General features: G+C 37.3%; 2 protein-coding genes across 2 annotated transcripts in view; both read left to right on the plus strand.

Annotated features, from left to right (window-relative positions):
• Nucleotides 1–24290, plus strand: part of FAM13A (family with sequence similarity 13, member A) — a 438275-nt gene that overhangs the window by 58344 nt on the left and 355641 nt on the right. The gene's annotated exons all lie outside the window — the stretch shown is intronic.
• Nucleotides 6367–8782, plus strand: GPRIN3 (GPRIN family member 3). Its single transcript, XM_004681125.2, has one exon. The coding sequence runs from the start codon at nucleotides 6376–6378 to the stop codon at nucleotides 8698–8700; it is 2325 nt and encodes a 774-aa protein (XP_004681182.1). The 5' UTR covers nucleotides 6367–6375; the 3' UTR covers nucleotides 8701–8782.

The following is a 24290-nucleotide window of genomic DNA, read 5'->3' on the forward strand; positions in this document are numbered from 1 at the left end:
GTTGAATATGTGTCAAGAGGACTTTTGTTCTAAACATTAAATCCACTGCTCACAACATCCTGATGAGGCAGGATGCTGCTATCCTCAATGTATACATTAAATGGAAGCCCTGAGACACTAAATTACTTGCTCCAAATGACAGGACTAGAATAACTAATGGAAATGATATTCTAATATTATGATTGTTAGCCCAGAGTTCATGTTCAAACTGCCCTCAGCAGACTAAGAGTTAAGTTAGGAAATCTACACTGTCAGTACTCTCTGAAGAGTATTCAAACTTAACTAGCTACCTACAGGAGCCCAAGTACAGAATATAAACAAGTGAAGCAGGGCAAGGTGGGAAATGGCCACCTGACAAAAACATACCATCAAAGACCTGGTCTTATCAGCGCCACCACGTGGTTGCTTTCTAGAAGTGCATCAATTCTGAGGCTTTGGTTGGTTGGTTGGTTCTCTTTTTTCTTTTTTTTTTTAAGATTTATTTATTTATGCTTACATAACTGGGGTACAAACCAGAGATGCAGGAGTGGAGAGAGGATTCACCAGAGACAGAGTGGGGGGCAGAACAGGCATATCTACTGAAATACACTGCTGAGGGGAGCAATGGACAGGACAAAAGAGGTCTGCCACACCATGTGTGTCAGCTCCCTGGCTGGGGATCGAACTCTTGCTGCAGTAGTTTCAGAGAGCTTCATAATGTGGTGCTTTAACCCATTGTGCCACCAGGGAGAACCCAATTTTGTTATTTTTTTTTAAAAAAAAAATAACATTGCATTTTAGCATTTTCTAAATCTCAGGTGTCCATTGTAGAGAATCAGCTTGTAGACGTCTAGACACATGAAGTTCACCACTCAAAATTCAAATCTTTCCTTTGCTATGCCATTGATCCTTTTCCTGATTTGCTCAATCTCTACCATCTTCCCTTCTGCTAATCCTTATAGTACAAAAGTTTAATTTTCTTTTACTTAACGCAGCTGTTTGTTTCCTCTTTATACCAAATATAAGTGAAATAATATGTTGTTTATCTCTTTCTCTTTGGTTTATGTAATTAAGCACAATTCCATGTAGAGCTATCCATGTTAATACAGTTGACAGGATTTCTTCTGGTTTTATAACTGAATAGTACCCCTGTGTGTCTGTGTGTGTGCTCCATCTCTGTTCATTGTTCAGTCAATAAGCCTAAGTTGGTTCTAGCCTTTGACTGTTGTTATTAGTGTGACATATACACAGGGATGCTTTTGAGTCTTCGAACTTCTGCTTTTGTATCTTTTGAGTAAATGCTCAGAAGTGGGAAGCTTAAAATATGGAATTACTATTTTAAAATTTTTGAGGAATCTCCATATTGATTTCCATAATGACTGGACAAATTTAAATCCCACCAACAGTACATGAGATTTCCCACTTACCACATCTTCTCCAACACTTGTTTTTTATTTGTCTTTTGGACAATAGCTACTCTCATAGGTGCCAGATAATATCTTCTTTGATATGAGCCTGAAGGATGTGTTTGGATACTTGGTAAGGGAATGAAAAAGGAAACAGAAACCAATGAATGGGGCTATGTCAAATTAAAAGACTTCTGCACAGTGGAAGAAACACATTAAAATGATGACTTCCTACTGAATGGGAGAAGATATTTACATATAATGCATCCAACAAGGGGTTAATATCCAAATTATACAAAGAACTCATAGAACTTAACAATAAAACATTAAAATATTTGCAAAGGATTTAAATAGGCAGTTCTCCAAAGAAGACATGCAGATGGTCAACAGACATGTGAAAAGATGTTCATCATTTCTTGTTATTAAAGACATGCAAATCAAAACCACTGAGTTTTTAAGAAAATCAAGAAGAGAGAAATCTAATTTCTGTGAAAGATCTTTTCAATTTAAAAGATAAATAAGGAAAAGAAGGGGAGGAAGAGAGGTGAAAGGAAGGGAAGGGAAAACCTGTTATGACAAAACACACACACAAAGGGTCTTGTAGTCTGTGGTCCACCTATTTGCAACCTAATTTTCAGAGATTATTATTACCAGTGGAAATCTTGTTGATTTTACCCTCCTCACTCTAAACCACCAGTTAGCCAGGCTTATGAAATGTCATATGTGTCTAACATTTTGGAGAGGATAGATACCTATTATTTGCTTGTGGAGATGAGGAATAGTTGGGGTCAGGAGTGGTCCCACAGTTTAGGAAATCTCTCCTGGATCCATGGAGGTGCTATGACAATTACATTAGTATGTTTGAGAGTTGGGTTAATTTCCTATCTATCCATAGATCAAGAGATTTCCAATGACAGGTATTAACCAGCAATTTGGGCTTTTCTTCTTGATTCTTGAATTGGTGGATAATTTAGCCTCCATTAACAAAACAAATAAAATAAAGGTTGAATGTTAAACTAGTACAATCTTTTGTCTGTGGAAAATAGAATTAAATCCAGTTGACTTTGGAGAGTTTTATGAAGTCCGTCATCTTTTTCTAAGGCTTTCTTCCAACTTTTAGTTGCTGAATTTTGAACTGATCGTATTTTAGAGTCCTCTTGTCAAACCGGGTTTCATGACTCCAAGCACATAAAACAGAAGACATTCTATACTCTTGGCTTCATGAGAGCTTTTTGTGACAGGTGTCCTATGTACTTATCTTTGATATTGTAAGCCTAATTACAGATACATAAAGTTTAATAAATAAGATGCAACAGTTTTCTTACTTCTAAAACAAAGCACTTTAACTGTGTTTTTATTGATAGTTAATGCCATGGGTTAAAACTGTCCACTATTTTGAAGTTTGGCAGGATGTTAATAATGGCTATAGTCGAGGGAAATGGGATCAATTAAAACTCTAATGCTCAAGACCCTATAGTGCGTCCTGTGGAGTGAGTAGAACAGAATCAATAAGCTTGTCTCTTCCCTCCTGGTGCTTGAATTACTTTGGGATAAATGAGACATTTATACAAGTAACAAAGGTAAAAAGCAGCACATAAAAGTACAAAGATGACCATACTTGGTGGATTTTTAAAAGATTTTATGATGAAGGCTTTAGAGGACATCAGAAAGTAAGTGAGATTTGAATGGGTCCTTGAAGAATAGCTAAGTTTTTTGCACTGAGGAGTAGAAAAAAATATACAATAAAGGCACATGAACAGAGAGGAAAGATGGACTTGGGGCACAGTGATTGCAACAGAAAATTCAAGTAAGGAAAAGCTTATAAATCTGACAGTGGTTTAATTAAGCAGAAAGAACTCAAGGCCAACAAAGAAAATATATTCAATCCATTCATATGAATGTTGAAGTCAGAAGAAGTGCTAGTTTGGGGCAGACAAATAATTCCACTTCATTGTTAAACTTCATGTGATAGTAGACAACCAAGTAACACTGAAACAAAACATGAAATGATGTACTCTCAAAATATGGGCCCATCCGGGCTCTCCCTGGTGGTGCAACGGGTTTAAGCTCCACACTATGAAGCTCTCAGAAGCCACTGCAGCATGAGTTTGATCCCAGCCAGGGAGCTGACCCACATGGCACAACAGACCTCTCCAGTCCCACCCGCTGCTCCCCTCAGCAGTTTATTCCAGTAGATCTGTCTCTGGTGAATCCTCTCACCCACCACACCTCTGATGCATACCCCAGTTCCTTAAGCATAAATATATATATATATATTTTTTTTTAAAGGGCCCATCCATCCAGTATTATCTTTGCCTTATTTTGATGCCTAATTCCTGCATTAAGATTGTGCTATTTGAATTATCTGGCACATGCAAAGTAATTCAAAGTAATTCAAGGAAGCCTCTTGCTTGGCAAAAGACCATTTGCAAGAGATTTGAACCAAAAAAAAGTTTGCAACCTTAGAGAACATACAAAGTGTCTTTAACATTGAAAGTACTGGCCCTCCCTGGTAGCGCAGCAGGTTAAAGCACAGCACTAAGAAGCTAAAGCCACTTCCACATGAGTTCAATTCCCGCCTGCCCGAGAGGTGACCACATGACGTGGCAGACCTCTACTGACCCGCCCACTGCTCTCCCCAGCAGTGTACTTCATGGATCTGCCTGTTCTGCTCCCCACTCTGTCTCTGGTGAATCCTCTCACTGCCCCTGAGCTTCTGGCCTGTACCCCAGTTCTGTATGCACAAATAAATAAATCTTAAAAAAAAATTTGAAAGTACTTAAACTACTTGAATTTGGGGATGGGAAGGTACCTTAAAAATCATGACATTCATTCGTCAATTAATTAACTTGGGGTTCAAGGGTTAAGTGGTTAGCATGAGGTTGCAGAGCTATTAGTGATAGAGGTAATATTAAAACATAGCCATCTTCTAGTTTCTCAGCCATTGCTTTAGCCACACAACCCAGTTATCCTTTCCAAAAGATGCTTAGATTCACACATACACATACAAATTTTCAGATACACATATTAAATTCCAATATTTCCACACATTTGGATGCCCTCATCTCTCATTCTCCATTTCCAAGTTGCCATACTGCCTCATTAAACACATAAAATGTCTCACCCTAAATATGATCATATAAAAACGTGTATACACACACATACACACACACACACATGTAGTTTTTTAGGTTACTGGTTTACAAAAGTGAAAGCATTCTTTTCTGTACCTTGCATTTCTCATTCAACTATACTTTGGGGAAAATGCTCTCAAATGAAATGTTTAGCCTAATTAATTGCTCCCTTCAATCACTGAATAGTGCTCTAAAATAAGTATGTCAAAATTTCTTCTACCACCCTCCCATTCATGAGATAGTGATTCACCTCTACAAAAACTACTTCAACAAACATCTTTATATCTATATCCATATATACTGGTGTTTTCTTTCTATTGATAGATTTGGGATCAACAGAGCAAGAAGTTATATATTTTTCATTCTAAAAGCCAAATTGCTTTGTACCTGTAATTCACAAAAACACTTCCTTGCATTATGTCACCCAGTCCAAAGTGTTATAACTCTCTTTTGAAACTATTTACACAAATTCAATTGGAGTAGGGTAAAATCTGTTAGTTTATTTACATTTCTTTGACTACAAATGAATTTGTTCATCTTTCACTGTTTTGATTATCTCGTAAATTAAATTTTCATGTACCTTATCCATATTCCAAAAAAAAAAAGCTATTTTATTTCCTTGTAAAATTCAAGTACTTTCAATATTAAAGACACTCTGTATGTTCTCTAAGGTTGCAAACTATTTTTGGTTCAAATCTATTGCATATGGTCTTTTGCCAAGCAAGAGATTTCATTTTTATTCAGTCATCTCTGTTTATGTTTTCTCTTACAGTGTTTTGTATTTTCTGCCTCATCACAAGAGTTGACCTTCCTTCCCTTAGGCTCTATGGTTCCTACATTTCCTCAGCAAGATTTTTACTTGTTTAATAATTTATTTCTTTTACAGTTTTAACTTTTAGTCCATCTAAATTCATCTAGGGTTTGTTTTGGGAACAGGTGAAAGACAAAGATCTAGTTTTCTTTTCTTCCTGTTGAATAAAGTTTGCCAGTCTCGAATATTAAATAATCTATCCCTTAGCCACTAAAATGCAATGACTTTTCTTCATTAAATTCTCCTTTACTTGTGTATCTATTTCTAGATATTGTATTTTACATGTCTGTCTAGGCCTGTTTCAATATTTATTTACTTGATGACAGTAGCTTTTCAGATTTTTTGTTTGTTTGTTTGTTTGTTTGTTTTAATCTTTGATAAATCAGATCACCCAAATGACTGGAGGTTTTGCAAATGCTCAGGCAAATACATTAAAAATTTATTTGCGGCCCTCCCTGATGGCGCAGCACGTTAAAGCACTGCACTGAGAATCTAAAGCCACTTCCGCATGAGTTTGATCCCCGCCTGCCCCGGAGGTGACCACATGGCGTGGCAGACCTCTCCTGACCCGCCCGCTGCTCCCCTCAGCAGTGTACTTCATCCATCTGCCTGTTCTGCTCCCCACTGTCTCTGGTGAAGTCTTTCGCCACCCCTGAGTCTCTGACCTGTATGAATAAATAAATAAATCTTAAAAAAAAATTTATTTGCTAGATGTGGTGGGATAGAAGTAGCAACTAGTATATCTAAATAACACTTGTACTGTTAAGATATTTTTTCTAAAATCTTTTTTCACAAGATCTTTTTTTATATCAATAGACCTAGGCAGAAAAGTCTTAATGTGCTCCTGAGATCTTAGCCAAATGACAGTGTGGTATATTTCCCAGCCCTCCATGCTGTGTTGTATTAATGGTGCTGTTTTCTCAATTTGCAGATTGATCCTTCAAAGGATTCAGTCCTGACTGTGTCTTCACTCTGAAAGAAGACTGCTTCCCAGAGGGAGCACAACTCAGGCGACAGAGACGAGATATTCCTCAAGAGAAATTCCATGGGGACTGTACCTGAGCCTCTGAGATCGGCTAAAACTTTCCTGATTGAAGCTTCTGGAAAAGAAGAGGACCTAGGAGAGAGGAAGTCAGCTTCATCGCAGCCTGGACCAGCCCTCTTGTGTAAGAACACCAATGGCTTTTCCCACTCTCTTGCAGAAAAAGACCTCAGTCCCAGAGCTGCTGACCAGACGCTAACCCAGGTCTCTGAGCATGAGAACACTCAGCTAGACATGTCCTCTCCTGGCATCTTCAATGAGGTGCAGAAGGCATCTCCCACACTCAACTCTCCCTGCAATACTCAACTGCCAGGAGGCAGTGGGCCCACAGCACCAGCGCCGTGCTCTGCAGCAGGAAAGGACCTTACACACACAGCGAGTACAATGCCAGCCAACCAACACCTCCACCAGGCCAGTCCAGGGGACCGGTCCAGTGCCAGTTCCTCAGCAGAACCTGAAACCACCCTGGTAAAATCACAGAGACCCTCAGATGGAGGTCAACCTGAGGAATCAAGCTGTCCTGCAGCAGGCATCAAGAGTAGCAGCAAAGACGGGGTGCTCTGTGAGTTTTCTTCTCAAGAAGCTGTCCAAGAAACGGTGCAGACTGTAACTATTGCAGCCATGGAGTCTGAGCTTGGTGATGCCTCCTCTCCCATAGGCAGCCCTGAAGGGGAAACACAGCAAGCCATCTGTGGCTCACAGACAAGGTCCTGTGACTCTCCAGCAAAAGAAGATAAATGTCCAGGGCACAAACAGCCGGGTGCCACTGCCACAGACCCTCTGCTCATGACACCTCAGTCACCGGCCCTCCCTAGCAAAAATTGCATGTTGCCTTCAGATCCCGACAAGGCGCTGCTGCCAGCACAACAGCAGGTGTCAAAGTTCAAAGAAGCAAGTACAATGACCAACCAAGTGGAAAGTGCGCCCCAGGACATGCCCAGCAGGGCTCGGCAAGATGCTGAGGTACAGGCCGTGGCAAGCGTCCAGAGCAGGAGTGTCTCCACCAGCCCCAGCATCCTCGCTGCTTTCTTAAAGGAAATCCCCGTTGCTGGGCATTTCGAACAACAAGAACAGTTGCGTGTCATTTGCCACAGCAGTGGAAATGGCATTCACATTCTGGAATTGGCAGACAACACGCAGGGCCCCCAGGAGCCAGAGGCCCGTACCCAGGCAGCTGCTTCCTCGGCTTTTCAAGAGGAAGGTAAATCCGTGATCCCACCAGCTGAGGTCCTGAACACTTCATCAATCAAGATGGCACCCACTAATACACAGGATACATGGAAAGAAAACGGAAGGGCAGGAGAAACGGCCCCCGTCAGGGAAAAGCCCCCCTCTGGACAGCTCCACAGTGTGAATTCCATCTCCCTGGAAGCTGGCCCTGTTGACCAGATTTCTGTCAGAGCAGACCATGGCATTGAAACGAGTCATGACTTAGGGAAATTTGGAAGCAAGTCATCTGAGTTTGCAGTGAAAACCCAAAATGGCCACAAAACAAATCCCGATTGCAAACTCCCTGACTCTTGTGGCCTGGCCAGCAAAGCTGACCAGTCTGGGGGCTTAGAGGCCACAGTTACAGAAGAGGTGATAGAGAGGAAACCCGAGTCTGCTCAGCTAGTGAAAGAGCAAGAACCCAATGGCAGTGATAGTCCCCACATCAAGGCAAGTGCAGAGGCCAAGTCTCTCCTGCTCAATCCTAACTCTCAGGAAAGCGGGATTACCCGGTCAGCTGCCAGCCCCACACCATCCCCAGTTAGAAGGAGTCAGGAGGGCTCTGTAGAAGAAAACAGACAGACCAAGCCAACCACCAGTCTGAACCTGCCTTCTGATTCCCTGGGTGACTCCAGCCCGGGTTCTGGCAAGAGGACCCCTTCGCGCTCAGTCAAAGCCAGTCCTCGCAGGGCCAGCCGCGTCAGCGAGTTCCTCAAGGAGCAGAAGCTCAACGTGACGGCAGCTGCGGCCCAGGTGGGACTCACTCCGGGAGAGAAGAAAAAGCAAATGAGCTCCGACGCCAAGCTGCATTTGAAACAGTCCAAGCGTGTCAGGGACGTGAAGTGGGATGAGCAGGGCATGACTTGGGAAGTGTATGGTGCTTCCCTGGACGCGGAGTCCCTGGGGATCGCCATCCAGAACCACTTACAAAGACAAATCAGGGAACATGAGAAATTAATCAAAGCTCAAAATGGCCAGACCCGAAGATCCATTTCTTCAGATACTTCATCAAATAAAAAGCTCAAAGGAAGACAACATAGTGTTTTTCAGTCCTTGTTGCAGAACTTCCGGCGCCCCAATTGCTGTGTTCGACCTGCCCCTTCTTCCGTGTTAGATTGAAGGGGGACGTGTAGTGGAGCTCTTGTATCTATTTATGATTCGTAAGTGCCCATCTATGTCAAAACGTAATTACATTTTTCTGAGACGTAAGGAAGAGAAGGCAAGTACTACTTCTAGAAGCAGCTGTTGAGAATTGTGGGATCCCTTAGAGGCTCCATAAAAAAAAAATAAATTTCGATTCAGGAAAACAGAAGAGAAAAGAAGTAAACTTTACTCAAAATTTTGACCTTAATTAAGAGGGATAATATTCCTAGAGGGTTTTTTATATATGATATTGCTTATAAAAGTAGGACTATCATTTTACATGTTATTTTGTATCACTGCCTCAATTTATCAACTAAGGTATTTCCATTAAAATCTCTGCTTTATATTACAAATGGCAAAAACACTATCAGCATTTCTGTTAAAATTTCTAGTCCTGCCGCAATAAGAATGCTGTTACCACTGAAAGCTCAAATAGCTGATAGGAACTATAATGTAAAAAATGGAAACTAACTGAACTTTGTAGGCCAGATGATATTAAATAAAAGCACCTAAATGAATAAGACACTAACTATGAATTAATGTTTCTAAACATCTACCTTTAACCCTTTCTTATAAGCCCTGTTATACCTGTTAATAATTGTAAGAAAGTTAAATTAGGAAACTTAGCTAAGCTTTTGAGCATTATGCCACAGGAAATATGAATTTCTATATATAGAATTTCCTGCACTGAATGCAAGATACAGCTCTGTGATTCTGACTAGATTAAATTCATATTCTCTTACCCTGGAGGAAGTACATGCTGCTGAATCCTTAAAAAGTCATCAAATTATTGATATTACTAAATTTTATGTTGTACATGTGTTCTCCCAAAACAGTCTACTGAGATTATTACAGCTCTGGTAAGGAATTATAAATAGCCAATTCCAAGCCCTCTTTTTTCTAAGTTGAAAAAAAGAAAGTCTCATGAGTAACAAAAGCAATATGTTTAACTTGGATGCCTGTAAATAGGATGCAGTTTGTGTTTTTCTTTTGAGTTGGTTCAGTAGCTTCTGATAGAAACTCTAGTCTCCACCAAGTAGAATACAAGCTTCCTTATAAGTTTTGTACATAGACTAAAATTATCTAATTGCTTCTATTTATAATCTATAGTAAAAGGGTAGCCTCTGCAAATATATTGATTTTAGGAGATACCATCATTTCTTAGCCTTTAAACCCAACAAAAGAACAGTTTGAGCTGCGGGTAGAAAATGGACCCTGAGAACATAGACACCTGGTGAGTTAAGCCCTCATTTGTCTCCACAAGAGGAGTCTGTCCTTGATCCTATGAGTGTCTTTCAGGACACTGGAATGACCAGTAGGAATCTGCTTCCAAGAGACTCCCCCTCCTTTATTCTTTGTAGAAGTGCTGGGTTCTGCCTAGCACTAAGGGAAGGATACCGGTAGGTGTTAGAGGGTGCTGCTTCCTTCCCTGAACTCCCTTCCCTTGCCTGGACATGTTTCTCTCTCCAAAGATGCATAAACACCATTTAGGCAGTAAGTTCATCTTTTTTGCTTTGATATCTTTTAGTCTAATTATCTTTTGCAGATTTTGAACATATGTGGAAACGACCTGAACTTTAAGCTACTAGGAGTACAACCTAAATTAGCAAATAACCATTGATTTACTTCAAAGTTAAGAGAATTATTGGGGGCCTTCCTTGGTGGCACAATGGGTTAAAGTGCAGCACTCTGAACTTATCAGCAGCCACTTAGGCGTGAGTTCGATCCTGGGTTAGGGAGGTGACCCACATGGAGAGGCAGACCTCTCCTGTCTCACCCACTGAGCCCCTCAGCAGTGTGTTTCCCTGGATCTGCCTGTTCTGCTCCCCACTCTGTCTCTAGTTAGTCCTCTCATCTCCACTGCATCTTTGGCCTGTACCCCAGTTCTGTATGCATAAATAAATGAATATTTTTTAAAAGAGAGAATTATTGGACTGTATGTGAAACCCTTGTAAGTAGGCCACAATCTACTTTCTTAGAACCAGAGTTAGTAACTATAGTCATATAGTTAGAGCTTAGAATGATTTTTTTTAATAAGACACATTTATCAGTTTCTTACCAACTGGCTTCTGTTAAGACTTTTATCTAAAATAGAAATTATAATCAAATTAGCAATAATTACCAGTAAAGATTAGGGACTTGATCTCAAACCTGGCCTTAACTATACATTTGTAGTGGCATTTATGCTACTTCTGTGGGAGATACCTTTGCCAAGATATAATGTCTTTCCTCTGCCTACTCACACATTGGCTTTCATGTTACGTATATTACAGAAAACACCCTGTGTACAAGGTAGCAGCTGTCAACAGTACTCACTCCAGATAGGTGGGCCCCAGGTAATCCCTTGCCATGAGTTGGCTAGAACAGGTTGTTCCTGCATAAAATAGGAGAAAAGGAAGAAGAATTCATGTAGCAATAATATTTATTTTCATGAGTTTGGAGTAACCCTGTGATTTATACCTAGTTACATGAAACAGAGACCTAAGATAGTTGTAGGCATTTATCTCACATCAAATAAATTAATAAAATTAATTAAGTTTAATTCAATAAATTAAAACCAAATTCATTATGGCAGTTGTTCAATTTAAGAAAAGTATTAAACAACTTAATATTTGATCAGTAAAGTTCAACTGCTTTTACTTGGTGATGGAACTAACCCTCATTCCTTACTATTAAAGTATTATTTTATCATCTTCTCTTCCATCACACTCTACAGGTTGTCACAAAAGCACTCTTTCTTTTATTTTTTTTATTAAAACTTACAGAATGAACAGCTTTTTAAAACAATACCACAGATAGATCATAAAATGAATAAATAAATTTGGGAGGCTTGTTAAAGGAGCAGCATTTTGTATTTGGATATCTTAATTTCTTTCACAGCAAAATATTTATTTGACATGCTTCCTTCCCTGTGATCTGCGATACACATGAACATTCACTCAGTACATTATTTATAATTCTTTAGGTTCATTAGAAAATGAAGCTGCACAACATTTTCCCTGGCAGACCCTTTAACCTAATTCGATTCTCACCTTGTTATCAAGAAATAATTGAGTTGAAAGTTGTTTTTGCCCTTGGTCTCTTTTAGATTTGCTGTGGTTCCTTTTAGTGCTCTTCAGTTGCTGGAATATTTTTATAAAGTAAACTAATATAAAATATATCTGAAACCAGTAGTATAAGAGATGAGTTAGGACATAATGTTTGCTAGATAATTGCACATTTAAAATGTTAATATGCTATTAGGTAAATATTAGAATTTTTTGATTTATATATTGGTTTTGGTTGTGTGACCATCAGTAAAACTTCATTGCTTTGGCCGTCATGTTAATCTTCCGTGCTTTTTTCAATATGTCTTTCTGTTTGTTTGCTCTAGTAGCACAGATCAACAACTCTACACACTGTAAAATCGTAATTAACCTTTGTGTCTTAGATCTGTGACAGAAGATGAATATTTTGTTAGGTGAAAGTTAACCAGAAATATATTTGTTGACATCATTATAAATTTCATTATAAATGAGATTTTGGTAAAATATATAGTATGTTCCCTACTTTGACAGTTCAGCTATATTGAATATCACTTGATTTTTGATGATTCTTGATCTGATATTCATAACTTCAGCGTTCATTATTTTGGATACTAGTGTTCTGTGTTTTAGGTTAAATATCAAAATTGAAATAAAGTAGAAAGCAGAAGAGGAAAATGATATTTAGGTGAATCCCATGGTGTTGAGGTTTCATTGTTTCTAGCTTATCCCAAAGTTATTTCTCTCATTTCTGTGAGTCCATTCTGAGAATACCTGTATATACTACATCATGAATAGAACATGATGTGACTTTAAAATATGTTTGCAGAGGGTATTTGAGTATATATGAGTATGCTATTAATGTAAATTGTTGAACTTTGTGGTATCCACTGTTACTGTTCAGCTACCAAATGTGAGATATTGTCTGCTCTGCCTCCCACATATTGTGAAAGTGTTTAAAAAAAAAAAAGTGTCTACTTCTAGTGTCATATAAATTACCACATCCCTTGTCTAATTTTTAAAATCAGTATAGAGGAAAATAGTACATTAGGAAAAGGTTTGCATATATGTATATGTGTTTTTACTGAAAATTGGGCACTTATAACCTGTGTAGGCCTTTACCTGCCTGATTCCTATTCGCCTGTTGATATAATGATGCCATGGGATGACAATGTTCACCCCCTCCTGCTCCACCCTAAATATGTTTGAGAAATGATTCCTGTGAATTTCCCTCTGCGATAATAATGCAGATCTTGAATAAATGAGCCGATCGTCTCATCCCCACCCCGTTTGTCCCTGCAGTGACTCTGAAGGCTTGTCCACTTCTGCTTCAGTGTTCGCTACTTTATACTCCTACCTGAGAGCATTTTGTTTTCTGTTCGCGGTGTTATTTGATGTCCTGTGTGACCCTTTTGGTTGAATCTTCCCAACTACGAGTTGGCTGCTGCCACCTAGCAAGTAACAGGTGATAATGCCGGATCTCCTGTCTGTCCTGTAACTACACCCTTCATAATGAAATCCTGCAACCGGCTAAGCAATTATAAATGTCATCTGTGCAGACACATGAGCTTAAGAATGTCAACACTGTAGACATTTTGGCAAAAGGAGAAAAGATATTTTTGTAAATACTGAAACCGGTTTCGATGAACTTTACCCTACTGGGAACAAGAAAAACTCTCTTTGGCTTCAGAAATCGAATAGGCGTTATTTGCAAAGACTAATGACACACATGAAGATGGATGAAGGTGGAAAGATTCTGACTCACAAGTAATCAATGACATCTGCAGAGATCATCACAGTACTTTAAACTGTGAGCTCTCACCAGCCAAATGATTCACTCACCACAATCAAATAACCTCTCTCACAGTAAATCCAGTACACCTGTATATATGTATAGATAGATAAAACTATCCTGAAAAGTTACTATTGGGTATTTGGTATATCAAAGTGATGATAATTATGAAGGACATTAAATAACCATTTGGTAGAATGACTGTAGAGGCCAAAATAGTGCAAAAAAAAATGTTATTTACAAGCTTGTTGGGTTTTTTGTTTTGTTTTGTTTTCTTAAGAACAGATAACTCAAAGTAACCATGTGACTAAAGACTGTTGAATATGAAATTAAAACCAAGCACTAAAGTGCCAAAAAGAGGCAGTTATACCAGCAAGTACATCTATTCTAGGTACTCCATTATATAATTATGGGTTGCTCTCTGAAGACTGACTGTAATCCACAGGAGGAAATAAGCAAAGATATAATGCTTGCTTTATTGGTGGAAAAACTTGTCTAGGAGCAGCATAAGGAGATATAACATTAACAAGCCTTAGTAAAGTTATGGTTAACATCTTGGTTGTAATGCTAGCCAAGACAGAAAAAAAAGGTCATCAAAAGTTTTGCTTTTAAAACTTAAGACTATTCCATCTGGAAACTTTGTTGGAATGGAAGGTTAACATATGGTGATTCTTCTTTCTATACAGTAGCATGTAGAAAAGCAATGCAATTAACTCTGCCTGGAGGATTACCAGTCTTAGTTATGAAAATGAGTTCCCAAATGTAAAATAAAACAAGAGTACTTGTACCAAAAGGGCCTCAAATAATGCCTTACAGAAAATGATGTTTTGGATGAGCATTTCTAAATATTGATTCTTCATCAAGTATCTTTTGAGTGAAAGCTCAAAATTGGCTGCAAAACAGAAGGAATAAAAATCACATATTTCACACTTCAGAAAAAGATACTGATTATCAACCAGCATGGTGATAATTATGATGAGATACCCTAGTGGTTTAAGAGTGTTAAGAGAATTAAAAGGATAGAAATGCTAACTTTTCTTGATTTCTTAACATGTGGAGATGTCATCCACTTATTTCCAGGGTGAAAATTATAGCTTGCTTTTTGTCATTGCTGCTAGTATTACTCTTTGTTACTTTAAAAATTAAATTGTCAATTCTTTAAGACTTTTAAGCAATTAAATATTTTTTTCTGATTTGTATCATTGTTTTTAATATTACGTATGGAATAAACTATGAATGTGTAAAGGGGTTTGCCCATGATTATCATTATCTCAATGATTGTAGTGTACATTTCTTAGCATTTATTTTAAACCACATCTTTAAATAAATTATTTTTCATTAATGTTCTCCATCATGTCTTAAAATGATGTTGGTGAATCAAGAGATTGCAGTATTACAGTCATATTTCTCTACCCTCAGAGGAGAGGCTAATTCTTGTTTTTAAGGTATCTGAGATGCCTTTTTCTGAAGTTGAAGAAGGACAATGTGGCCTGAAAACTCAAGAGAGAAATACAAGTAGCAAGACTAAACTTTTTAAATGTATTTATCTCTGTTCTTCTAGTGTGTGAACAATATATCGTGCGTAATATAGCTGACTGTGGTATGTCACTACATTCTGTAAGTTTGTAGAGTCTGTAAGTGGTTGGGTCTTTATTTTTATGTGTAGAAAAATAATGACATGCAATTTCCCATTTTAAGATCAGATTCTGTCATCAGATAGGCACATGTATGAAAATGAATAAGCCAACAGTGTGTATGTATATTCAATAACAGAATGTGTCCTCTTGTTTTTGAAGGTCAGAAAGGGCTGTTGTTTTTTTTTAATCATCTCTGAAACATAGATAACATAAATAATTATCACTAAGGCTAAATATAGTAATAAGTACATTGGCATATTAAATAATATGCCAGAGCTAATTAACCACACCATTAGTCACAGGTAAGGTCAGTTCTTTGACCACTGGGATGATTTACATTCCTCACACATCCTCTCTGTGTTAAGTGTGACTAGGTTGTACATACTATGGGTGTGATTGTGTACATACCTTGTATGAATTATTTAAATCCTCAAAACAAGAAGGCAGGAAGAAGACACAGTTGTTCAAAGCCTCAAAAGGGCTAATCAATGTGCATTTCCATTTTCTACACATAAAAATATATGCATCTCATAAGTGTAAATAGATAACCCATTATATATATATATATATATATATATACATACATATATATATATACACATAGATGCACAAATATATATATGCCCACAAACACATTTTATTCATGCTGGTATATTCAAATATCTCACAACTTAAAGCTAATTCAAAATGACTTTTCTGCTTTACATAAATTAATCTTGGATCTGATGCTCCCCCACTGAGGTTACTCTCTAATAACAGATGTGGTACTAGGAAAGTGGAGCCATAGAAATCTATGGCCACACAGACTGGTTCCCAAGCAGCTACAAAGGTATAATGCTGTTCTTTAAGTACCTGTTTTTTACCTGGAAATGATAAACCCTGGGAACTGCCATTTATGTTTCATAAAATCCATCTGTGCACATATTAATGTGTTTATTTGCACAGACTGATAAAAACTCTACAGTTATTTAGATATATGCCTAGATGTCAAGAGTGTATAATCACAAGGTGGAAATGATTGCAAGCATTCTTCTTTTTAGCTCAACAACACAATATTTACTAACACCAAAGAGAAGTCAAGAAGAAAATTTATTTGAAAATTACATATTATATTGTTAGAGTAATTGGGAATGAGCAGGGGGAGCTCCTTAAGATGAATTCAAATAAGAAATTACTATTCTTGATAATAGGTAATGCTGCCTGAACTCTAAAATATGATTAGATTTAGTTGTCAACACAGCACGAATTTTGTTAACTTTTCACAGTTCCAATTAGTAAATTGCCATTTGAGTTTTCCTCATTTCTTATAAAAGTAAATACTGTAGTAGAGAGCTACACTGATCTGGTTCTTAAATTTAGTCAGATTTGACCCTTACTCCATAATAACAAAAATTAGGTTGACTGGTTAAAAGATTAACAATTTGAATGGAAATAACAACTTTGACCATTAATAGTTAATTTTGTTTGGTAAAATACAAATATAACTACTTTCCAGTGGTAAGAGTATCACTTAATACATATTCATGTTTTAGAATGAATGTGCCATCTTTATACCTTAGATAAAAATAAAAGATTAGCCAAATATAAGAATACTACTATACTTGGCAGGGTTTTGTTTTGTTTTGTTTTGTTTTGTTTTGTTTTGTTTTTGGCTACTAAAAACACATTTCTTTATAAGAACAAAACTGCTGAAATCTTGCTGTTTATTAATATCTATTGTTGCTTGAAAGATAAACTTGTGTAATTACTTTGAGAAATATTTATTAATTTAGGTATTACCCTGAAAAACTTATAGCTGTTAATATGAGAATCATTATGTGTATAAATATTCAGCTGAGAAAGACCAAAAGTGTAGTGTAATGTTAAATCATTGAAGAAACAATAATATTCAAGATGAAATTCAATTTATGAATATAGTAGCAATATTAGTATTTAAAGTTATGTCTTTTATGATATCTATATTCAAAGGTCATTAAATGGTTTATTTAAGAATGTTACTAACCCCCAGAAGGAATTTACCTACTAATAAAACTTTCTATTTAAAAAAAGATGGAATGTTATGATTTATATAATAGATCAAGTTTTAGCATTATATATTCTTGCACCTTCATTTAGATTTGATTTTGAATGGATGTTTAAGATACTGAAATTCAACTGATGACTTAATTTTACCCTAAAATATTTCAAGTATGATTTTTTTTGTGTTTTACTTTCCATAATAAATGCAACATAGAGTAAAACTTACTGTCTTTTGTTGTATTGTTATTGCCTTTTCACTGCTGTCAAAATTGTTCTTTTAGCTCTACACAATTAGACTCAGTTGAGTTTTCATATGATACACTTTTGCAAGGCATTAGTGGTTGAGCTGAAAAATATTGACAATGAAAGCATTTCTTTCTCTAGTTGAAATAGAAATCCCTGTGGCAGCATGAACCACCTTATTCAAGCTTATACTGTCTCATGTGCAGGATTAACCTTGCCCAAGATCATTCAGGTGTATGTATATAGTTCCAGTCTTTCTACATACATCTAGAAAAGTAAGTCAATCTCCTGCAATCTGGGTTTTTAGGAGATAAAAACCCAGTCATGACATACAATTAATAAAATTAACATTATAATCCATCCCTTTTTGCCTTGAATCTGCATTCAATTCATCAAGAAAATGTAGGGTTGAAAGATAGGAGATTTATGGTCCCCAAGTTTTAAAAAGAACTAGTGGATATTCCATGATTGTTTAAAATAATCGTTAAATGTTTACACACATAGCCATTCATTCTTGGAAAACTAAACCTCATACATTTCCAAAGATATAAATACTATTCAAATTTCACAAGATTCTTCAGGAGGATCTAAGATAGTTTGTCTTCTGCCTCTAGGACTTTATATCCCAATTGCAGGTCTTTTATGAAGTGTCATTTCCATCTGCGGATAAATTTTCTCACTTATCCACATTTTTAATGTTGAGCAATGAACACAGAAGCAACCTTCTAGTATAATCTGTGAATTCAGAATACCTCTTGCTTGTTAGCACACTGTATAGGCCACTCTCAGACTGCTGTATATTCTTTATTTTTTTTTTTTAAGATTTACTTATTTACACTTACAGAACTGGCGTACAGGCCAGAGGTACAGAGGTGAGAGGATTCACCAGAGACAGAGTGGAGAGCATAACAGGCATATTGACAAAGTACACTGCTGAGGGAAATAGCAGGCAGGCCAGGAGAAGTCTGCTACACCATGTGGTTCAGCAACCTGGCCAGGGATAGAACTCATGCTGCAGTGAGAGCTTCATAATGCAGTGCTTTAACCCGTTGTGCCACCAGGGAGAGCCCTGTGTATATTCTTAATGAACTCATGAATATGGACATTGTTTACTTTTCTCCTACACCACCTGAGCACTATCGTTGAGCTAATCTGTGGAATTCTAAACTCTTGAGACCCTTACAACTGATGTTCTTAATGTTCTGCAGTTGCCTTTTCTAAATATATCATAGAAGACTTACAGTTGAAATGCAAATTGCCAGGATGAAAGCTGAAAGTGCTCAAAGAGGTTCTTAGTGGGAGTATTGGTGCCTAAGGGATGAGATTTCTCTATATCTTTTTATATTCCCACTTAACACATCTCAATCAAACTGCACAAAACCCTTGATTTACCATTCATAAGTACGGTGGCACTGTCAAAGTTGTAGGTGTTTAGATACAAGCTGGAAAGTATTTGCTTGCTATCTATGTTTTGTTTTGTTTTGTTTTTTTCCTTTGCCCAAAGACAATATAATACAAAGAATAATAACTTCCTGGTATTTCCACCTTGGGAGATATTGTATATAAAAGCACACTGTTTTTCAGTCCATTTAATTTCCAGTAGCAGATACTTGAGATATATGAATTGGATGATCAAAGAGATATGGGGTAAACACCCAGGCTTAGAACCAAAGAAGCCTGGTTTTAAATATCAACTTTAAAGCTAAATACCTTGGCCAAGTTGTTGAATCATTTTGAGGCTTAATGCATTTATCTGTAAACTGAAGCTATTAATTCAGACTCTGCAAAACTGTGTGTATTAAGTAACATGAGCAAAACAAAGTTTGCTTCATTCCCTACTTCTTTGAGTTTTGCTTTCTTTATGTGAACTCTCTCACTCTATTGTAAAAAGACTGGCATCTGGCCTTTTATTTCCTACTTAGTAAACTTTTATAAATCTAGATTAATACAATGTTTTTAAATATGACTATGAGAAAGAGAATGTGACTTTTAAAATATTTTCTTTTTTGTTTAAAACGTAAGGATAATATATTCAAGTACTTAGTTGTCAGATATTTTAGAATTATAAAAGATTTTAATTATTTAATGTTATACCAAATATGATTTTTAAAATAGAAAGTTAAATGCTAATAAAATATTATCAGTTCAAAAAAGGAGGAAAATATTGAAGAAATTGGTAACTTTAACCACACCAGTATTTAAAACAGACATGATAAACAAGTTCCATATGCAAATTAAGAGACATACTCATATAACCAACAAAATACTAGAATCTAGAAAATAGGAATAAGACTTACAAGGCACAATAAGACAAAAAATGCACAATACAGAGATTTGTCAAATTGTATAAGCAAGCATCATAAGTATAGAATATATTCACTGTAACTAATAAATCTCTATCCCCCATAATTGATTTCTACCAGAGGAGACCTTCCAGATTCACAAAGGGCTGTGGTAGGAGCTGTATGTTGATAAAAAGCACTACACCTACATTAAGACACCTGCAACTTGGAGCTCCCTGGAGATGTGTTTATGAGTATGTACTTGTGTGAGAGAGACAGATTACAGACACCTTTAGGGGTGGAGCGCAATCTCCAGCTGTAATGAGAAGAAAAACAGGAACTTGGTCCTACTAACATAAGGAGATAAATTTTTCCAATGAGCTTGGAAGAAGATTCCTGACCTCAGATAAGAAACACAACCTTGACCAACACTTAGATTTCACCCAGGGCAGAAAATCCAGACCCACTCTGCCCAGACTTGAGACCCACAAAAACAGCAAGATAACAAAGTTTTACTGCTTTAAGTCTCTGGTAACTTGTATATGGCGGTAGGAAACAGCATTCACTTAAGAACTTGAAAATGACACTGTTCAGTTTTATAGCAAAGGGTGTATATCTAAATTACCCAAGCCAGAAACCAGGACAGAGGCATCCTTCTATTCTGATATTTTACTTTCACTAAAACATCTGATAGTAGATTTTTTTTTTGAAGATTTTATTTATTTGTGCATACAGAACTGGGGTACAGTATCCTCTGGGGTACAGTCCAGAGGTGCAGGGGCAATGAGAGGATTCACCAGAGACAGTGAGGCACAGAACAGGCAGACTAATGAAGTACTCTGCTGAAGGTGGGTGCGGGGGACAGCAAGTGGGTGAGGAGAGGTCTGCCACACCGTGTTGATCACCTCCAGGGCCATGAACTCTCACTGAGGCGGCTGTGGCCAGCTTGCAGTGCCTTGCTCCAACCCACTGCACCGCCAAGGAGGGCCCTCTGTGGCAGTTTTAATGGGTAAATACCTAAGTCACTTTGATATTTATACAGCGGTGCTGGACAGTGTTTTAATTTTTCTTTTCCTCTGGCTATTAGGAACAATAATTTCCCCCCTCCTGCTGTTTCAGGCATTTAGTAAGAGAAAAGGACAAATTTATATGGAAAATTTACATGGTTGTAAATTTTGAAGCTAATGGGGCAAAATGAGAGTACATATCCTAGGCTAAGGAATGGGATAGGGGTTGGGGGCTTCAAGAGAGAGGAGGGGGTGACACCTATGATGACGATCATACATTCCTTAACTAGAAGTTTGCACTGACATATAGCTAGGTTTCACCAGCAGAAAGCTCATTTCTGGTAAAAGTCCAACTCTGAGCAATGCCCCTATTTTTATTCTGTTAGACAGTCAGAGGAATGATACAGTTATTTGTGAGTCTGAAAGGTTTCATTTGACCTCAACCTGAAATAATCCACATGCCAAAATATCACACTGTGGAAATGCCAGTTCTGGACATCTTGGGGAGGCCTGTCCTTCACCACTCTTCACCCCACTTACCTTGCTCTGTGCACTGTAGAGTGACTTCAAAGCAGGGTCTTGCAGGTTCCCTTAATCCTGCTACTCATGGTTCAGCCCACTGGAAGTGCTAGTTGCAAGTGGAGGTCAGGGAGCAGAGGAAGGCTGGGGCATTTATTTCTGAATTGCCTCTCATAGTGCCTTGTGTGGTCTGTGTCATGCTCAGGGAAACCAGATGACCTACCAGACAGACCTTTTGCTCTCCAGCTGACTGGGTTCTGGGTACTCCTCCTTTCTGTGATTCACCAGACCTAAGGGACAGATGCTCAGCCACATCCCATGGCTCTGGTCTACTACTTTGTGATTTTGCCCCCAACCTACCTACACTTTTAGAAATAACTTCTATAAAATTCTTCTTGGTTACTCAATTTTGAAATGCCAACGGTTTCCCAACAAGATATGACTACTAGAGGAGTGAAAGGGCAAATTCATCCCTTTTAAATGAGAATATAGGAGACTTCAGATAAATTTCCTTCTTTTGATTGACTTCTTCCAGGTCTGTACCTTCACCTTGCAGCTTCTTAATGTCAGCTACCTTTTGTAATAATGCTGCATAAAATTTAAAAAACATGTGTTGGTGTGAATAAGGTAGACCATAAGCTTATAAGATTTTCTTAACTACATGTTAAATTGCTATTTTTCACTATTGATAGAATCAAGGTTCAAACTCACTCAAGTCTGTGTCATCATCTTAACTACATCATTATGTCTACCTCACTCTACATAAAATGTTGATGACCAAAAAATAAAGGGATATTCGGCCCTCCCTGGTGGCGCAGCGGGTTAAAGCACAGCACTGAGACGCTTAAGCCACTTCCGCATGAGTTCGATTCCCGCCTGCCCCGGAAGAGATCCACATGGCGTGGCAGACCTCTCCTGACCCGCCCGCTGCTCCCCTCAGCAGTGTACTTCGTAGATTTGCCTGCTCTGCTCCCTGCTCTGTCTCTGGTGAATCCTCTCACCCTCCACATCTCTGGCCTGTACCCCAGTTCTGCATGAATAAATAAAATCTTCAAAAAAAAAAGGGGGATATTCAGGATATCAGGTAACCACTGCAGTAAATGGTTTTATCATTATGACCTAACTAACACTTCCATTGACCTTTACAAGTTTTATTAACTCAGATTGCATTTATTTGATGTATTTGATGTATTATTTGTTACTAATAAAGGGTGAAGTATGCAAATATGGAATGAGTGTGCATAGAATGTGTTAAGTGGGTTTCACACTTATATTTCCTATAAACAGTACATATGGTAGGAAGCAGAAAAATGGATTCAGCTCTCAAAATATCCATCCATATTCTATGCAAAGCTCATATTTACAATAATAATTAATTTTATGGCAATACTGTGAAAAAGAAGAAAACTTACTAAAACTAATAAAATTTCCTTTTTCTGAAGAAAAGGAAAAGTCTGGTATACAAAGGCAATCATTTATGTGCAATCTGAAGTACAATTGCACAAACTGACTAAAAGTTTTTTCATGGCTTTTGTAGCAAATAAGATCACTTTCATTCTTACCAGTGTTTAAATAATTGATTATTCAATTAAATTTTATGAGCTTTATAAATGTAATGTATAAATTATATGAACAAGCTTTGAGCCTATTTTAAATTAATTAATAAAGTTATTGAAAGTTATAAATATTTAATGATAGCCTCCCTTATAAAATAACCAGAGACTATTGTAACTCCTTTTTCCCCTTGAAGGTGAAAATGTTCAATGAAAGAAACAAATCTTAGCAATATTAGTTAAATGAATGCACTGAAACATAATGTTATTATGTATTTATAAGTGATGTAATATTTCAGGTTGAGAAAGATTTTGATTTATCTTCCAAGGAGTTACATTATGACACACAGGAGTCCTCAAAATGTGGATTAAAAAAGGGAAGGAAAACACTGACATAACGTGTTAATATTTCTTTTCCCTGAAAAAAAAAATAGTAGAAACACTAAAGAAATAAGAATGGACACGGATGACTTGGCAGATAAACTTTCAAGTTTTAAAAAGCAGGATCATAGGCCCTCTCTGGTGGTGCAGTGGGTTAAAGCACAGCACTAAGAAGCTAAAGCCACTTCCGCATGAGTTTGATCCCCGTCTTCCTCAGAGGTGACCACATGGCACACAGACCTCTCCTGACTGCCTGCTGCTCCCTTCAGCAGTGTACGTCTTCCTTCTGCCTGTCCTGCTCCCCACTCCGTCTCTGGTGAAGCCTCTCACCACCCCCTGTGCCTCTCACCTGTACCCCAGTTCTGTATGCACAAATAAATAAATCTTTAAAAAAAAAAAAGCAGGAACATATTTCTCTTTCTGAAAACTATCTAGGACATAATAACCAGCTCTGACTATAATTTGGAGAACTTTCTACACCAGATCAAACATCAACCAGTTTCTCAATTTAATAACTTAAATTTAATTTAAATCTTAACAGAGTTTAGCAAAAGATCATTCTTATACCTTCAGAGACATAAATTAAGCACCTGAGCCAAATACATGTATAACATGCAGATATTAGAAGCATGAAAGATCCACAAGTCTTACCATTCAAATGTTCTTGGATATGTAAACCACTATACATGGCAACTTCAAAGAGCCATAAAATAACAATTGTTAGATACAACAGGTGGTAAGAAGATAAAGTGCAAGCTCATCCCAAAAAAAGGGTAGAAATAGGAAAATATGGTGTGTAGAATATCAGAGTGTCTCTTTGCACCTTTATGTATTTACAGTATGCTACATTATAATGCACAAATTGTCACTATATATGTATTATGACCTAACTTTAATATTTTAACTTTAATTTTCATTTTGAAGTGACGAAGATCACAAGTAAAACCTTTTGGGAGTGAACAAAGAAAGAAAATTCATATAAAATATGTACATGTAAAAGCTGGAGGAGGCAATATAGGACAAGATGTGATTATGACATGATATAAGGGGTTAAGCCTCCATTATCCAAAACCCCTAAATCAAACTGGGATGTGAGTCTTCTGAATTAAC

Source organism: Condylura cristata, unplaced genomic scaffold, assembly GCF_000260355.1.
Source record: "Condylura cristata isolate star-nosed mole 26May11 unplaced genomic scaffold, ConCri1.0 scaffold00012, whole genome shotgun sequence".
NCBI classification, from domain to species: Eukaryota; Metazoa; Chordata; class Mammalia; order Eulipotyphla; family Talpidae; genus Condylura; species Condylura cristata.

Excerpts from the sequence above, each read along its gene's own strand:
- GPRIN3 (XM_004681125.2), top strand. The coding sequence starts at position 6,376 with ATGGGGACTGTACCTGAGCCTCTGAGATCGGCTAAAACTTTCCTGATT.